The following is an 18,698-nucleotide window of genomic DNA, read 5'->3' on the forward strand; positions in this document are numbered from 1 at the left end:
TCTCTCCCTCCCTCCCTCCCTCCCTCCTTCCCTCCTTCCCTCCTTCTCTCTAAAACAAAAAGGGGAAATCAAAACCTATAAGCTAAAGCCCTACCAAAACAAAACAAAAGTCACCCGGGCACAAATGGCGTTCTTTTCCTGTTGGTCAACTACTCTGGGCATGTGGAGTGTGCTAACACACCAAATGACACTCCATCAGAGAAAACTGACTTTTCCTTTCCCAGCAAGTATCAATTTCAAGTTGTACTAACTGGTTTTATGTCAACTGGACACAAGTTAAGAGTCCTTTGAGAAGAAAGAGTCTCCGTTGAGAAAATGTCCCCGCCTGATTAGCCTGTGGGAAAGTCTATTGGGCATTTTTTTGATTGATGGATTCGTGGGGGAGGGTCTAGCTCACGGCAGGAGGTGCCACCCCTGGGTTGTTAACCCTGCATGGTATTTGAAAGTGCACAGAGCAAGCCTGGGGAGCAGGCCAGTGAGTGAGCAGCACCCCTTCATAGCCTCTGCCTCAGCTCCTGACTCCAGGGTGCTACCTTGAGTTCCTGCCCTGACTTCTCTGCATGGTGGACTACAAGCTGTGAGATGAAATTAACTCTTTCCTCCTGAGCTGCTTTTGGTCATGGTGTTTTAGCACCACCATAGAAGCTCTAAAGACAGGCCATTGTGAAATACTAACTGCTAGGATGGACATTTGCATAAGTGACTATAGTTAATGAAGATTCACACACATTGACATTGTCTCTGAATAGACACAGACATAATGACAAATCTCAGATTGGTGGAGACAGCAGTGAGCGCCTGCTGTAGAATCAAATCCGGAAAAACAGCTCAATTAAAACTCACATTTGTCTTAGAGCCATTAAGATGGAGCAAAATGAACTTTAAATAAAAGACTGAAGCATCTTCGGCGAGCCTGAGATGACAAGTAACTCAAGAAATCCCATCAATTAAAAGCCCTACTCCGTGGAGCAGCGTCATTACAGCCTACGGTGGAGGCATTGACTGTGCAGGTCAGCAGTGCCTCAGTGCAGTATGAAACCGGGGAGCAGCGGGCACCTGTTCCAGGCTGCTGTTTCTGCTCCAGGAGACACGAGGTCCCAGAAAAGTAGGCACCAGCTGCAATGAAGCTGTTTCTCATGCCCCTTAAAGAAAAGTCCCTTGTGGGACGTTAGTCAATGTTAAGTCGCTGAGTTTGTAGCCAAGTCCTTCTGGTGAGAGGACTGGTTTGCCCAGAAATAAGTAACTGACTGCCAAAGACTTGAAGAACTGAAAAATGATACAATGGCAGTGCTGCCTTGAATGGCGTGTGGACAGGATCCAGCCCTGGGAGATGGCATGTGTCTCGTCCATGGTGGTAGATGTTCTTCTCAAGTCAACACAGGAGTCAACGTGTGCTGGCGAGTGTCCTGCTCTTTCCCTCATTTCCAGAAAGGAACTGTCCATGTGAGGGAATGTGTGACCAGCACCACACAGACCTGCCTCTGGTGAGCCCTCTCTCCCTATGTGGAAGGATGAGGCCATTAGCGAGTAACTTCAAGCCTCCAGGCCCCTGTACTTAGCATCACACTAGGATAATGGTAAGACGCTAGAGAGGAAGAGTTCTAGCAACCAAGCCTGATGATCTGAGTTCGAACCCTAGAAGCTGCGTGGCAGCGGGAACCAGCTCCTGCAAGTTGACCTCTGCAATGTGCATACTGTGGCACACTTGGGGGGGGGTACATGAGGCTATGCTCGCATATAAAAACCAGCATACACACACACACACATACAATTTTTTAAAGAGGAACTGTTGTCTTAACATATTTCAAGTTTTGAAAAATGAGTAAAGCTAAAGTCAGTTCAGTCGCATGCTAAAAAGCCCTGGCCACATCCTGTGCGTATCACAGATCTCAGTCCCTGCATCCGTCTCTGCCGCATCCTGTGTGTATCACAGATCTCGGTGTCTGCATCCATCTCTACTGTGAAGCTGCCACATGGTGCTTTCGGCAGTCTGCAGCCCTTTGGGTATCGAGGCAGAAAAGTCCAGCTTCTCAGCCCCTCTGGTTAGACTTCTGCTCTCTAGCCTTGATTTCTAAAAGTTTAATTTTGTCATAGCAACATCTTTGCTGTCATTAAAGTGTACCTCAGTGACTTCTGCTTCCCAATGACCAGCCAGCAGCCAACCGCTGACTCTGAAGGGCAGACCTCCCTAGATGCTGGCCTAGCAGGCTTGCTTTCTGGCCCCCGTAGACCTAAATTAGCTTTTAGAAGCTAAAGCATAACTTCCCCACTGTAGTCACTTGGCCTGGTTTGCACATGTTTTTGTGACGTCTTTGCTTCTCACCTTGTTTACCTGTGTGAGCTTCTTAAGCATTCAGAAACCCTATCACCTCATCAGCATCGTTGCTAAAAATCCTGTTGTCCCTTGGCACCCATGGAGGATCGATTCTAGGCCCTTCCTCTGATGCCAGAATCTGTGGACACTCGAGACTCTTCTATAAAATGTCTTCTAATTTGCATGTAAACAACTCACATCTTCCCATAGTTTTACATATTGCCTATAGCACTTTGAACACGAAATATAACATAAATGTTATGTTCTGCCCTGTGGATAGGAGGCAGTGGCCCAAATGTGTACATGTTCAATTGCAGTTGTTTTTCCAAATGGTGGCGGTGGCGGTGGTGGGTGGTGGTGGTGATGGTGGCAGAGGTGGTGGTGGCGGCGGCGACAGTTGTTTTTGTTTTTGTTGTTTTTGTTGTTGTTTTTCCAGACAGGGTTTCTCTGAGTAGACTTGGCAGTCCTAGACTGACTCTGTAGACCAGGCTGGCCTTGAACTCACAGAGATCTGCCTGCCTCTGCCTCCCAAGTGCTGGGATTACAGGCGTGAGCCACCATGCCCAGCTTTCCAAATGATTTTGATCAAATAGAAAGAGTTTGTTTCTTTTCTTCACTGTGAGATGGGAGAAGCAAATTTATTTCTTAGCCTCATGGAATCTAAATCAGAATCTCCAAGTATAATCTTCACATTCCACAGGGTGAACAAGGACGCCATAAGTCACCTACCCCCGAAGCTGAGACATTTCAGGGAGAACAGTCCATGCCCTGACAGCCCCTTGTCCTCAGTTTACCCCCAAAGTCCCTGAAATAACATTAAAGCAGTGGTATCTGCCTATGATAGGCCTATACCTGACTTTAACGACCATAAGCGCATTTGGCAGCAATCTTCAGAAGCTGACTTCAAGGAACACATTGAGTTCTTTAAACACAAGAACTCAACAGCTTCCAAACTTGTGTCTGGAGCCATGGGCCCTGGGCCAGGGGACGCCCCCCGCCCCCCATTCTCCTAGACAGAACAGCTTTCCATGCACAGAGCACATTTGAGAGGTTGCAGTTCTGAGCAAGATTCCTTTGGCAGTGGACGAATCTGCAAACAACTACACTGTAAAGAAACAAGCTGACAAGAACAGTTTGCATCACTAAGAATGGCAGAGCGTGCAGTGGCATATTTTTTGTCTACTGTCTGCCTTTATGGACTTGTTGCCAATGGCAGGACCTATGGGAATGCCTGGTGGCCTGTGGGAGGAACCCTCGTAACCCTTCAGAAGTGCCCTGCTGTTCATTGCGTTCTGCTCCCCACCGTCCGGAGCAGCTAACTTCTCCAGCCCTGGGGCTGTCAGGACCCTACATAAATGTCACATGATTCAAGACTATGGCTGCGGGACCCTCAGCACAATTCTGCTTGCTCCTCCTCTTTCTTTTACCTTGAGTACCCCCCAGACAGGTCTGAGGACACAACCCAGCTCTTAGGCCTGGAAAACATTGAACAAATAATTATAAAATTTCAGCTTCCCAGGGAATAGCTCCTGTTTGGTTCTGTTTTTCTAGAACTGCTAGCTCTGAAGGAGCCCCATCTCACCCTGTGATTGTTGTGAGGGTTAATTTTTGTGATGTGTCTATCTGCTCTTTCCTAAGTACAACAGAGAGAAAACACTTAAAATATCAGGGTGAGGGGGCTGAAGAGATGGCTCAGAGGTTAAGAGGACTGACTGCTCTTCCAAAGGTCCTGAGTTCAATTCCCAGCAACTACATGGTGGCTCACAACCATCTATAATGTGATCTGGTGCCCTCTTCCGGCCTGCAGGTGTACATGCAGGCAGAGCACTTACACGTAATAATAAATAAATCTAATATATATCAGGGTGAAAACATAAATGAAGTACACACTTCTTAAAGGAAGTGTTTCAGCCTCTAAGAATCTGCATCTTTCTGTTCCTTCCTTCAGAATGCTGGAAGATGACCTGAAGCTAAGTAGTGATGAAGAAGACAGCGAACAGGTAAGATCTCCTTCTGTGTTGCTGACTGGTAAGCACAGATGAGGGTAAACTGAGTCACAGACACACTGGAACCAAGCTGTTCTGTGATACGGGACATTGTGGCTGCCACGCATGAGCTTCTTTGCAGTTGGGCCAGGCTATAGAAATGTCTTGAGCTCGGTTCCCATTCAAAGCTTTCACCCTGTGATTTTTTTTTTTTTTTAATGGCATAGAGACTGACAATCACGTTTCTAGTGAAATGATAGAATTGTGCTTCTCTAGAAGTAGATCCCCCCCTACCTTTTCTTCTTCTATTGGCAAAGATAACTGGCCTTCTTGAGATCAGGCATGTGACCCTGCACTCATCAGCATGCAGCATAGAGGCTGTGCCATTAAATATTGAGAAGCCTTATACAGACATTATTAACAGTGAGAAGGTGCGAACGCAGAGGTGAGCGAAGATGATGAATAAAAAATAATCACGCTCAGTCTCGGCTGTTTGTCTTAAATGACAAATGTGCTTGAAATAGTCTCACTTGCTGTTGATTTACCAGCTTGAGACATCAGTCAGGGGGCTATAAATAGCCTTGTGATCAGTCAGTTAAGGTGAAAAAACACCCACTTAACATTCTTCACATTCACTTCTGTATCTCGGGAAACATTTTCATTTTAAAGCAGATTTCAGAACACTCGCGACAGCTTTCCTGCCTCTTTCATTCGCCCCATCACCTACCTGTGTTGCATTTTGTTGGATTTGTATGAACAGGGTAGGTTAGGGAGACACTTTAGAGAGTTTTCCTTTTTATGTCATCTTTCTACGTCAGGCTAAATACATGTGCCACTCAGTTGATTCTGAAATAGCAGACTCCAATTCAAAGGTACCATGAGATGTTGTGCACGTGACTTGCTCCCCAGACATGCAAATACAAATAATGTTTATAGGCAAGAGTCGGAAGAACGCTGCTGAGAAGTGGGCCTGAGTGTGGGCGCGGGCGCGGGGGAGGTGCCAGGATGAAAGGGGACTCGATGGCTGGCAAACAGAGCATTTTGGGAGAGGAAGGTGAGCTGGGCAGAAAGGGCCTCAGGGCTGGAGGGCTTCCAGGATGCAGTAACACAGTGATTTGTTTCTAGATGTCCATCCCAGGCAGTCAGAGTAGAGATGCACTTCTAATTTAGTTTTCTCATCTATGTGGTTGGAAGAAAATGACTTCATCTCTCCATTTTATGCCGTGGAGAGATTCAGCTAGGTGCCTTCTCAAGCATGCCATTTGTGTATGGTTTGTATTAGAAAAAGGATTCACAGGCTAAATGGTTTCTAGAACTAACTATTTTCAGGAAATGCTTCCAGTGAAAACACAATTTAAGAAACTCTGACATAAACTCTGGTGCCCCATATTTGACCGCTTCCCCATGGTGGGGAGGCCTGGTGGCACCCAGAGAAAAGATAAGCAGGCTACCAAGATGAGACTTGATAGATAGCCTATGACCATATAGGCGGGGAGGAGGTCCCCCTCAGTCAGATAGACCTAGGGGAGGGGATAGCGTGAAAGCGGGAGGGAGGGAGGAACAGGAGGATACAAGTGAGGGGAAAACAACTGAGATGTAATCTGAATAAATTAATTAAATAATAAAAACAATTTTAAATTAAAAAAAAAGAAGCTTGACATTAATGTTGTACTATCAGATTCCCTAAGGCCGACCACATCCTTTGCTTCACTGTCTGCTTTCCAGTGTACCGCTTTTGGTAACGCTGTACTGTAAATACATGGGTCAGACCCTTGACTCTCTTGCATTTCGACCCTTGTATGTATTTCACTGTTTTTGTAAAAAGAGCTCTCTGAATGAGTGATTTTATACAGTAATCTGGAAGGTATCAACAAGACTCCAGACAGTGTTTTTGCATGTATAATTTAAGTTAAATTGTTGACATTAATTATATTAAGTTACCCTACTTGGTTCTAAAGTATATGCTTGTATAATCGTAAAATCATAACGCTCCCATGGTTTTTACTGATTAAATGTATTTGTTGATTGCCTGGGTGTATATAGTATATTCTGTTTACTCTCGTTAGAGGCCGGTGGGCTCACTCTTTGGTGCACAACTGAAGACAGTGACTCTCTCCCCTTCCCCCCCAGATTCTGTCAGTTGCCAGTTGTTCAGCAGGGAAAAGATGGGGCTCCCTGGGTCCTTTCTGATTCGTGATTGTCGGTTGGCATCCTTTATCTTCCCAGGTTAGGCTATGGTAGCTTCTGTGAGGTCATGGTTTTGTGATGTATAGATCATGGCCCAGAGATAGCGCTCACATCTCCCCTCCCTGCCATCCACCGTCTTCAGTGAAGGCAGCAGTCCCCTTCATAATGAAGCCCACAGGAGCCTTGCTGTAGGGTTCAGTTCTCTGTGGGTAGCTTTGCAGCACTGGGCCGGCTTCTCAACCACAAAGCCCGTCAGTGCTCCACTTAGGAAACTGGAAATCTCCGTATCAGTTACTCTTCTTGATGCCGTGATAAAATGCCGTCAAAAGCAGCTCAGGGAAGGAGCGGTTTGTTTGGGCTCACAGTCTGAAGGCGTACAATCCAAATACCGTGGCAGCGGGATCCCGAGGCTGCTGGCCACGATGCTCCCACAGTCAGAAGAGATGAAGATACGTGGTGAATGGTTGAGACTGATGCCCATCCTCTGGCCTGCACACCACGCCGGGCAAGCTCTCACACACACAGGCACACATGCATGCTGGAGTTGTGTGGGAGTCAGGGAGAGTGCCTCTCACATTAGCCCAGGCAGACCTCGGGGCGGACGTTTGACACTTAGCATCCCTCAGTTTCTCCAGTACTCAGTGTGTATCTCTCCGTCTGCATAACCACTGCATACCCTGGCCGACCTGTGTCTAGAGAAAAGTGCTGAGCCCCATCTTCCTGCCACATCCTGTCCTCATTCTCCGCTTGGCAGCCTCCTTCCCTCCTGTTACAAGAGGTTGTGCCCAGGTGCTCCCCTCCACCTCTCACCTGTGCCCCTCCCCTCCACCTCTCACCTGTGCCCCTCCCCTCCACCTCTCACCTGTGCCCCCCTCCACCCCTCACCTGTGCCCCTCCCCTCCACCTCTCACTTGTGCTACTCCCTCCCCTCCACTCCTCACCTGTGCCCCTCCCCTCCACCCCTCACCTGTGCCCCTCCCCTCCACCTCTCACCTGTGCCCCTCCCCTCCACCCCTCACCTGTGCCCCTCCCCTCCACCTCTCACCTGTGCCCCTCCCCTCCACCTCTCACCTGTGCCCCTCCCCTCCACCTCTCACCTGTGCCCCTCCCCTCCACCTCTCATCTGTGCCCCTCCCCTCCACCTCTTACCTGTGCCCCTCCCCCCCACCCCTCACCTGTGCCCCTCCCCTCCACCTCTTACCTGTGCCCCTCCCCTCCACCCCTCACCTGTGCCCCTCCCCTCCACCTCTCACCTGTGCCCCCCTCCACCCCTCACCTGTGCCCCTCCCCTCCACCTCTCACCTGTGCCTCCCTCCACTCCTCACCTGTGCCCCTCCCCTCCACCTCGCACCTGTGCCCCTCCTCTCTGCCTGACCCTTTTTCTACTGCTTTGCCAACTGCTCATTCTCCACATGGTTTGGGATCTGACAGTATTCACTCCTGCCTTCTCTTTCTAGTTTTACTCTTTTGAGCATCCTTGTCCCTCCCCCACCCCCAATGACCTTCAGTTTTTATATAATGGCCACTTCCATGCAGCCTCACCGCAGAGCACTCTCCTGGACCACAGAGCTGCTTGGCTTTTCTATCTGATTGTCTCACAAGCGTTCCAAGCTCTAGCCATGCCAAACTGAACCTCTGGTTTTCACCACCCCCACTCACCCAAAAATGTCCGTCTTGTGGTCGTTCCCATTTCCAGAGCTAGCATGGCCACAGATGCACTGCTCAAGCCTAAAGTCACAGGACTCAGTCTCCACAGCCCCTTGTGCCTCCTCAGGTGCTCCTCAGTTCTCTGACTTCTATAAATTTAACTTCCAAACTTAAATACTAGTCTGCCCGTCTCTTTCCATCCTTACTAGTTTAAACCAGCTTGAATGAATGTTGGCATTGTACATCTGTGACACAGTTGTCCTCGAAGATCTCGTGACAGTTTACACCAGAGCAAACCATTTTCTCACAGTTTTGTTTACGTGTCTCTCTTGATGTTTACATGTGTACCTCATGCGTGCAGTATCCATGGAAGGCAGGGGAGGGCACTAGATCCCCTAGAAGTGGAGTTAACTGCCACTTGTGTGCTGTCCAGTGTGTGTGCTAGGAACCACACATCAGTCCTGTGCACGAGCAGCAAGTGCTCTTAACTCAGCCAGCTCTCTACTTCCCAAATCACTTTTTGATCTAAAATCGGAAATGGATTTCCTCGCCCACCTGCAGAGAAGGGCCTCCGTCTACCTTCAGCCTGGCCTTGTCCACACCTTCCGCTTCTCCTTAGCTTTTTCCAGCACTTCAGCCCTATGGGCTCTCTCTCTCTCAGCTCCTCCAACAAGCCGTGCTCAGCTGCTCGAGGCTTCCACAAGCCTCTGCTCTAGGTGTTTGCCTGGTTGACACCCTGGGCATACCGAGAATACGGCATAATTCTACTTCCTCAGAGAGGCCCTGGTGTGCCCTTTTTCTCAGTAACATATTCTTCTAGGCCTCATCCAAATTTCAGTTATATTGTATGTTTACTTTTGACAGCAACTGTATCCACCAGCAGAGCCGGTTGATTCCTGAGGACAGAGACTGTACTGTCTAGGTCAATAGAGCTGCTGCCTGTTGAATGGCTACATCAACAAACACAGAGAACTGCCTTAAATCGGGGCTCTTTCCTATGGACCAGTGTCCAGAAGCAAAGATGGCCTTTGTCCTGCCCTTATTCCTCTTACTGAACACTGATTTTTTTTTTTTCAAATCCTAAACATTAAATAAACATGTTGAGTGACAGGAGAAAAATGCAAGACCCAAGATCATAAAGCAGCTATACATGAATCCACAGACAACTTGCCTAGCCAAGAAAAAAGTGTTTATTCTAGCCGCACGGAGACACTATGCCCATTCCTTATACCCACTCATCTCGTGTCAGGCAATGTTAAGGTTGCAAATTCTGTAAGTCCTCTCAAGCTGGGACCCCCAAGGCCTGGAGGATGGGACCGCCTCATTGCCCCACTCAAAGGTAGCAGAATTTTAGTTCTGTTAACGTGACAAGATTTACTTGAAAAGCTGGCTGTGGCACCTTTGGAAGGAAAGCATGGTGTTATGGTGGCTCTCGGACCGTGGTTTGAACAGATCTGAGAGTCACATTTCTTGTTTGTATGCAATGGATTCCAGTGGCTGATTTTCCCTGGAAAAAAATGTGAAGGAATCAGAAGAGTGGCTGAAAGGACCCCTGAAGGCAATAAATAAAGCCATAAAGGAATTGCATAATAGATCTAGAATGCAGGGGGATCGTAGTGTGTGTCTTACTACCATCTGGTCAAAAACGATCATCTCTGCCTCTTGAGTCTGGGAAGGCTTTGGGGGTGAGGCAGAGCAAATCTCTAAACAGAGTCATCACAGCTGAGGCGTGAGGAGAGGACACACGATTGAGACTTTTGGCCAGCGGTAGCTGAGATGGTGTCAGCTACAAGCAGGGCTTCTGAGATGAAAATCCATCGCTCAGGGAGAGCGAGGGGAGGGAGCAGCGATCCACCCTGAATGGCAGCGTCTGTGCCTGCAGCTCCGAGTAATCCCATTATCCACACAGATTGGGCAGTCTTTTCGTTTTAATTATATAAGTGCATTTTTCTCTCTTTAAACGAGTGTAGTTTATCCACTTAAACTGACTGTTTTAATTTTACAGGCAACGATCATTGGGTTTAATCTGTAGAGGGGAATTTCTCCATCCACCTAATTGATTTCTCAACACAATGAAGGAAAGTTACCTTTTAGTCCCCAATCAATATTTGGAGAGCATACAATTAATTTAATAGATATCTATGTCATTAACATAAATCTGCAAGCCAAAGAGGCAATTATTTTCTTATTTATAATGCAGAGAGTAATAATCTTGTATGTCAAGGAAAACCTAAAGCCTCTCACCTCTAGAGCATCCAGACTGCAGGTGAGGCCCTGCTGAGCCCTGACAGGAGGCAACAGCCATTGTGTTTCCCTGGTCTCTGATGGAGTGGCAGAGAAATAGCCCTGTCTCAGTTCTGGGCTGTGCCCTGTAGAGGCCACCGATGACTCACACCAGTGTGGGGTTAACTATTAAAAGCAGATTTCTGCTCACCCCGCCCTCTCCTTTTTAATATGACAACTGCGCAACAGAAAGCAGAGCTTTGAAAATGCCGAAAAGGAAAACTTGAAAGGCATTGACAGTGCGCGTCAGTCGGTGAGCACGTGATAAAGTTAACTGAAGGAGATGCAGCCGGGAAGTAGACATCTGTGCGACCCAGTTCCACTGGGAAGGTTTTTCTTCTCAGCCCCAGCTCGGTCGATGTGGAGGTTCTTGGCCCGTGGAAATTTATTGCGCACAGAGTCGATCTGCATTCAGGCAGCCAAGTCTGAATAAATAGAGTCATTGTGCATGTCTGGGATTTGTGGCCAGGGTCCATCCACTCAGCGTGACATTCACATCCCAGGAGATTCATAAAAGCCAACACCCTGGTATGTGCTCTTGAATCCTGCCAAAGCTGTGCGGAATTATATAAACAGGAGTTAAAGCAGTAATCAGGACCAGGTTTGGGGGGGCACGGCTCCAAAATCAAGTTTCTCTTCCATGAGAAATGGAGTGTATTAGAGATGTTATTTGTAGCCAAACAAGAGCGAGACAATTTTTGCATAAATCATCCCCCAGAATAGTCTTAAGCGCCGACTTAAGCTCCACATAACCATGCAAGCTGCTGGCTTGTTGCTTAAGATGAATTGCACATTAGTAATATTTGTTATGATAATTTAACCACAAAAAAACTTTAAGCAAAATTTCAATGCCAAAAGAGCCTCGTTCCTAAAGGACTGTGCAAAAGACTACATATTACATAGTTAAAGCCCAGTAGGAACACTGGGGGGTGGGAGGGGGGGCAGGGGAGGGAGAAGAGGGCTTGTGTTTCTAGCCTTGTAATCGTGTACCTGGGTAAACAGTCAATAGCTCTGCTGAGTTACTTTCCCTTCTGCATGGAAATACAGTAGCTACAGTTGGAAGACACCTGCTATCAGAGCTTTGTCATACCTGTCAATCACAATCAAGAAAGCAAACCTAAGTCCTCAGCAGGAGGGCGGCCTTGTTTATCAGCCTAATGCTCAGTTGGGTAATTCCCATCTGATAAACAAAATTCTACTCTCATCCAAAGTAAATGAAAATTTCATTAACAAATTACAGAAACCGGTGTAAACATTTGTTGAAAGCCACACATCCGGTAGGCGGGAGAAGGGAAGCCAGTTTCTCCTCTTTCCATTCTAATCGGCTGTGATTTCCAAAATTGAAGTAGTTGATTGAACTGTCACTGTCCCCACATGAGCGTGTGAAGGCACATGCGCTGTCCCTTCACATTTTAGAGGCTTTGGGGTCCAGGTGAGGTTTGCTTGAGCGCAGGCTGAAGAATATGCCTTAGCGAATGGAAATCTGAAAAGTGAGAAACTCATGTTAAGTTCTATAAAAATTAAAAGATGGCCCAGTGAGTGCAGGAAATCAAATGATTATCACAAAAACAGGAAACCATGGTCTTTGCTAAAATTGTAGAGCTCACACAAGGGACTTTTTTTTTTTTTAACTGAGGCAAGGTTTTGTCAATCACAGCTGTCAGTAGCACCGACCAGGCCCCTCCATTCCAGGAGCTCAGGGAGACACAGCTGATGGCCCAATCTCAGCAGGACTGTTAGTTGGCAGTGAACGTGGAACGCTCCCTCCAGAGCACATACCTTTCCCTGGGAGGGGTGACCCTTGGTCCTGTGGTTTTGATGATGTGGACTTTGGGGTTTCTGTTTGTTTTCTGCATTAGTTGGTTGGGAAACATCAATATTTAGAGTGTCAGCTGTCTGTGTGTGCTAGCACATCTCTCCAGGTGTGCATGCCAGCACATCTCTCCAGGTGTGCATGCCAGCACATCTCTCCAGGTGTGCATGCCAGCACATCTCTCCAGGTGTGCATGGTGGCGTCTCCTGCAGTTAGGTCTTCAGGTGTTTGGTTCGGCCAAGCATTTGGGAAGTTTTGTTTTCATTTTTGTTGTCCTGATTTTTCTCCACGCCTGGGGCTGGTTATCTCCCATGCGCAGCTCTTCTCTGGAGACCCTTAGCCTAGAGAAGCACGCAGACAACCCATTTGTGATTCAAGGGTTGTTGGCACTTTCCGGTTCTATCCAGACCAGCTCCACAGCCCACGGGTTAGGCTGAATGGAATAAACTCAACTCAGTTGTTAGAACTGGGTCTGCGGTACTCCCTCAGGTGAGCTGGGTGCCCAGACAAAGCCCCCACATTGTTAGGGAAAGAGACCAGCTTTCCAGCTGAAGTGTCCGGGCACTACAGACTTTATCCTTGGTCAGAGGGTGAGCTCGGAAGGGTGAACACACCCTGAAACAGAAAATGCATTTGACTTTTTTTTTCCTGGCTCAGTTAGCGGCTATGTCTTTTCTCTATTGGCTGGGGTAAGACTCTCAATCAATTCAATTAGAATTGGCGAATAAGACATGAGCGGGGGGGGGGGGGGGGGGGTGACTGGGAAGGGACTACTGCCCAAAAAGGAAAGCAGTACAACTCAAGGCCACCAGCTTTCTAGAATAGAGCATTGGGCCTTTGTGTAAACAGATGTCTTGCTGGCTGGGAATGATTAAAATAGTTGCATAAAAGTCTTACCTGCAGAGGAAGATAAAAAGACCTCAATTTCTTGTCCTAAACCCTAGTTTTATAGTATTTGATAGAAATGACTCCTGTTTAGTATTTCTTTTTTTTTTTTTTCTTTTTTTTTTTTTTTCTTTTTTTTTTTTTTCTTTTTTTTTTTTTTTTTTTTTTTTTTTTGCAACAGGATCTCTCTATGTTGCCTTGGCTGCCCTGAATTCACTTTGTAGACCAGGCTGGCCTAAAACTCACAAAAGGTCTGCCTGCCTCCGTCTCCCGAGTGCTGGGATTAATGGCACGGGTTGCCATGCCGGGCTACATTTGGTATTTCTTACAATCATTACCACAGCTGAAATATGGGAGGTCCAGGTTCGCCAGGATTTCTTCCTGTCTCTCTAGGTTTATCTTCCTTCAAGATAGACTTTGGTTGTAAAAGTACAAGGCAGTTCTAAGAAGAGTGCGTGCACTCGCACACAGTGGCTGCAGAGCCGTGTCCATATAGGAAGTGAAAACCAATAACAAGCTCGGAATAGTTTTGACTTCCTCTTGCATAACTGGTTCGGAAAGTACAATTGAGATAATCTTCCTGACCAGTACAAACCTATTTTTACTTTCAAACTCTGGGTATTTTTTAGTAGCACAGACTGAATGAAATGTTAAGCCAGACAGATATGGGTTCTTCAGTGAGATTGTAGTTAACACAAAGCTACCAAGATATTTATTCCGCTTTCCTGTGTGGTCTTCATGTGAAAGCACAGTAACATGTGGAGACTCTGCACTCACAGGTATTGACCACCCACCAAGACCAGTGGGACATTCGGGAAGTCCACCAGGGCATCTTACTAAGGCAGCCAAGGGACGCTTGCAAAAGCTCCAGAGGCACTTGGGAACTCCTGAAGTAAGAAGTGACTCCCCCTAGGACCCAACTCCTAGAGCAAAGAGGCCCTTGGAGAAAGTAGTAGAAACAGAGCCCAGCAGGAAGAGTGTGGGGGGAGGGTAGAGAGATGATAGTGGGTGGCATGAGGGTGCATTTGGACAAGTGGGATAATTTCACATGTTCTCTCTAACACAGTAGAGATAAATAGAGTTGGCAACAGTCCTTCACAAATTTCAGCGAGGCTAGTAAAGATTTCGAATATTCCCGACACAAAGAAATGATAAATGTTTGAGATCATGAAGATGCCATTACCCTGATGTGCTCAGCATACACGTGTGTTGACAGATCACGTCACTGTGACCCTGTGTGTGCGTGTGAGAGAGAGAGAAAGAGAGAGAGAGAGGGAGGGAAGGAGGGAGGGAGGGAGGAAGAGAGAGGGAGGGGGAGAGGGAGGGAGGAAGGGAGGAAGAGAGAGGGAGGGAGAGAGGGAGGGAGGGAGGGAGGAAGAGAGAGGGAGGGAGAGAGGGAGGAGGGAGGGAGGAAGAGAGAGAGAGGGAGGGAGGGAGGAAGAGAGAGGGAGGGAGAGAGGGAGGGAGGAAGGGAGGGAGGAGGGAGGGAGGAAGAGAAAGGGAGGGAGGGAGGGAGGGAGGAAGAGAGAGGGAGGGAGAGAGAGAGGGAGGGAGGGAGGAGGGAGGGAGGAAGAGAGAGATCATATGTCGGAGTTTTAGATATATATAATTAAATCACAGTTATCAATAAGCCATCACCAACTGGACCTTGCTCAAGTTATGCCTGCATTCAAATTGCCACGTGAAAAGGTTCCACAAGCAGAGTAGCCAGAGCCCAGATGAGTAGGCCACAGAGCTACGGCGGGTCACGTAGGGTCTGGCAGAGTGCTTGGAACATCAAGCTCTAATTCCTGCACGTGTGACTTTCCATGGGGACAGGGACGCTTGATCTGTCCGCAACCCAAGCCTAAGTAACCAGGTAGTCCAAAGCGTACAAAGCTACGTCAGCTTTCTGTATTTCCTACCAGCATTACCTTTTCACAAAACTTCACCACAGCAAACCCAGTGACCCCATACACAGCCCAGTCTTAACTCTAACCCAAACTCCAGCAGTCCAGAGGGACTCACCAGATAGCATACCACCTGAGATTCGCTACCAGTAACTGACTTTGTTCCTTTACCTTACTACTGTATGCCACTGGATCCTCGGAAGAGATGTGCCTACTGTGGTAAGACCTAGAGGCCAGAGAGCCTTCTAGAAGGTGAACCAGCACCTGATTTAGACCTGCTTCCTAGGCTCAACATCCACATTCCAAATCTCCCAATGTCGAAAGCAGAGCTGTAAAGGCATACCCTCCCGTAGACACTCTCCTGGCAGCTCAGCCAGCTTTAGGTGTCACCACTCCCATGTGATTGCTGTCCTTAAAGATGTGAATACACAGGTGGGCGTGTGCTTGTGTGTGCATGCTCTCTCCCTCTGAAGGTGTGAACACATGAGTAGGCATGTGTCTGCATGTGCATTTTCTCTCCCTCTGAAGGTGTGAACACACAGGTGGGCACGTGCTTGTATGTGCATGCTCTCTCACTCTGAGAAGGCACAACCGTCTTGCCAGTGCTGTGTCCCAGAATCCAAAAGTTTTCTGCTACCCTCACAAGGCACCCCCCCCCTCCACTCAATTCTGAGGGCAGGTGAGGTTGACTCTCCCATCACCCAGAAGCAGCATGTTATCAATTAGGCTAGTTCTGGTGATTCTAGTGGCCTTTGGTCCTCCCCCCACACCCCCAACCACAGCTAGGCTTGTCCCTTCTTTATCCAGTCCTGTCATGATGCACCAGAGCCCAAGTCCACAAGGGAAATACTACCCAGAACCGAACAGTCACAGGTAGTTCAGAGTGGGCCTCCAGCGAGTAAAATGTCCTGGAGATGTTTAACAAAAGCCCACATGCCTTCCTTAACCGCCCAGAAGACTCAATCATGCAACAAGTCACTCTTTACACCCTCTAAATGTAAGCAAGTGCTCTCTGCTGAAGAGGAATGCACCCAGGGAGTGTGGGAAGCCGGGATTAACCCCTCCTGGCCCTTTGCCCCCATGGCGAGCTTCACAGTGATTAATACCTAACTCCTGCTAAAGACCAGAGTTTGGGGGAGGAGGGCACCAAGGAAAGTTGAAGAAGCAATTAGTAAAAAGAGAGAGCAAGAGCTGGACTTCAGAGCTTAGGCAGAACCCAAATTGGGGTTGCTTGGAAAGAGCCTGAAAGCTTTACAAACGTTGGCTGCCTCTGGCTCCAAGAGCTGCCATGCCCCCATTCAGCCGCTGGCTTGCTTTACTGATGAATTCTGCCACCTCTGAAATTCTGCCTTGTCCTTAGGAGCCACTCAATATGGGTTTTATACAGAGCAAGCAGTATTCGCACAGAGCAGACTTTATGAGAACAACCAGACAGCCAGGGGACTCAGCCAAGCAGAGTTTTCTCTCCTCCTCCCTCCGACTGCCATCTGGTTAGCATCTCAGTCTCCAACAGTCACTCTCAAAGTGTTCTTACAGGAAGCTTAAGTCACATTGTCCTCAGTGGCTCTGCCTGCCCCCGGCACAGAGCAGGGTAAGGAGAGAGCCTGTTGAACAGCAGTCTCTGGGTCCGCAATTCTAGCAACCCAGAATGGAACAGTGCTGATGCTCACCAAGGAAAACACAAGGAGGGCTTCCTTTAGAACAACAGCAAAATGTCGGTCCAGAACTTTAAGCCATATGGATCAATTTCATGACTGTTGTGGGTACTTTGCCGAGAGGGGAGGGTATCTGTGTATGTATATTCATGTGCGTGTGTGTATATGCATATATGTGAGGCGGCCAGAGATCCACCTCAGGTGTCATTCACCATTATTGGGAGGGGGAAACCCCTGTTTCTCTCTTTATCTGTAATTTGCACATTAGGATGTGATGGCTTAATTAGGATAGGATGGCCCCAGGGATCTCCCTGTCTCCCCCTTCCCAAACTTATAAATGTGTGCCATAACTCCTCCTCCTCCTCCTCCCCTCCCTCCTCTTCCACCTTCCTCTTCCATCCTTCTTTCCCACCCCTTTCCCTTCTTCCCTCCTCCCCCCGTCTGTCTGTCTGTCTGTCTGTCTGTCTCTGTCTCTCTCTCTCTCTCTCTCTCTCTCTCTCTCACACACACACACACACACACACACACACACACACACACACACACACACACACTTCTTAGGGAATGTGGGCTCTGGGGCTCAAACATAGGTCCTCACACTTACACCAAGCGGAGCCGCCTCCCTCCACCATATCGTTGGCGTCTTCATTTGCTTCGTGTTTAACATCTTCAGGCTAACATTCCCAGATACCATCCACCATCTGCACGTAACCATGCGTAGGCATAAGACCTACTCCACTTTGACTCCTATCCCCACACCCCTAATCCCACACCTCCACCAGTGCTTTCCATCCATACCAGGTGCTCAGGCCTGACGTCTGGTGCTGCCGTATCCTACCAGAGACAGTGCCCTCAAGAAGAGCTGCAAAGGGTACCGATGTCCTCTCCATCTTCGATGTCATCAGATATTCCTCTTGTTTGATCATTGTAATAGCCCTGCAGGCCGTTCTTCCTTGTCCAATCTCGTTCACCATACAAAACAGAAGCTGCTGTAGCATCTGAAACTATACTCTATGTCACCAACCCCCCTGTTACTTTCTGTTATAGACCCACAGGAGTGATACAGAAGGTAACACATGCGCTGTATAGCTTCTGTCCTATATAGTCACAAGCCTACATTTGACCTCTATAGCCCTTGAAATTGGCCTGGTTTGGCTCCGCCATGGTCCTACTGCCCTTCTGACCTGTACCACAGTGATATACAGTTTTTCACCTGAGCCAGGATCTAAGCCTGCCGAAGCTTTTATTCTCGAGATGTTTCCTCTGCATCCAGACCTTCCTCCTCGCCCACCCTAATTCCTCTGTCCTAATAGCTCTCTTCTTTCTTTCCCCGTTTTCCTGGTCTATTGGCTCTCCTTTTCCCACCCCCATTTCTCTGGTCTCATATTCTTTTTTTTTTTTTTTTTTTTTTTTTTTTTCCCCTTCAGGCCTTGTTATTCCAGACTGACTGAGCTTGCTGTAACCATTTGTTGTTTCACTGCTCCCTTTCATAGCCTACTGTCCTCCTCAGCCATAGCCTACTGTCCTCCTCAGCCATAGCCTACTGTCCTCCTCAGCCATAGCCTACTGTCCTCCTCAGCCATAGTCATTGCAATCCACCTTCTCATGTCTGCTCCACCTCCAGACTCAAAGAGGTGTAGTGAAGGCCTGAATCCATTTTCCCTGTCACCTGCAACAAACCCAGCACCTATACACAATGGGCAGCTAAAAGCAAGTTACATATGTATCCAGGCATAAATTCTGTTTCCACCAAGAAATTACATGACTCTGGGCTACCTCTGAACTTTGGCCCCTCATTTCCTTTTGTTTTCCTCCCCACTCCAGTGTCTGTGGACTCGCCCTATGCTGGACCCAGTTGCCAAAGGGCCTTGAATTTCCTCTTCGGTGTCCCTTCCTCACCAGATTGACTTGTGGTTCACTTAGCATACGTTGGAGCCAGAATATCTGCTGCTTATGTTTCCAAGCACTAACCTTGTTAAGATAAAGACAGAGAAAAGATGTCATCTCTTGAGGGGAGCCTGGAAATGACTTGTTTCTGGC

General features: G+C 47.9%; 1 protein-coding gene across 1 annotated transcript in view; it reads left to right on the forward strand.

Annotated features, from left to right (window-relative positions):
• Nucleotides 1-18,698, forward strand: part of Aff3 (ALF transcription elongation factor 3) — a 474,038-nt gene that overhangs the window by 383,099 nt on the left and 72,241 nt on the right. Inside the window, exon 10 of the mRNA XM_051152759.1 lies at nucleotides 4,263-4,314. Coding sequence (XP_051008716.1) covers nucleotides 4,263-4,314 — 52 coding nt within the window. The remainder of the gene's footprint in view (nucleotides 1-4,262; nucleotides 4,315-18,698) is intronic.

This window comes from Acomys russatus, chromosome 11 (genome assembly GCF_903995435.1).
Source record: "Acomys russatus chromosome 11, mAcoRus1.1, whole genome shotgun sequence".
In the NCBI taxonomy this organism is placed as follows: domain Eukaryota; kingdom Metazoa; phylum Chordata; class Mammalia; order Rodentia; family Muridae; genus Acomys; species Acomys russatus.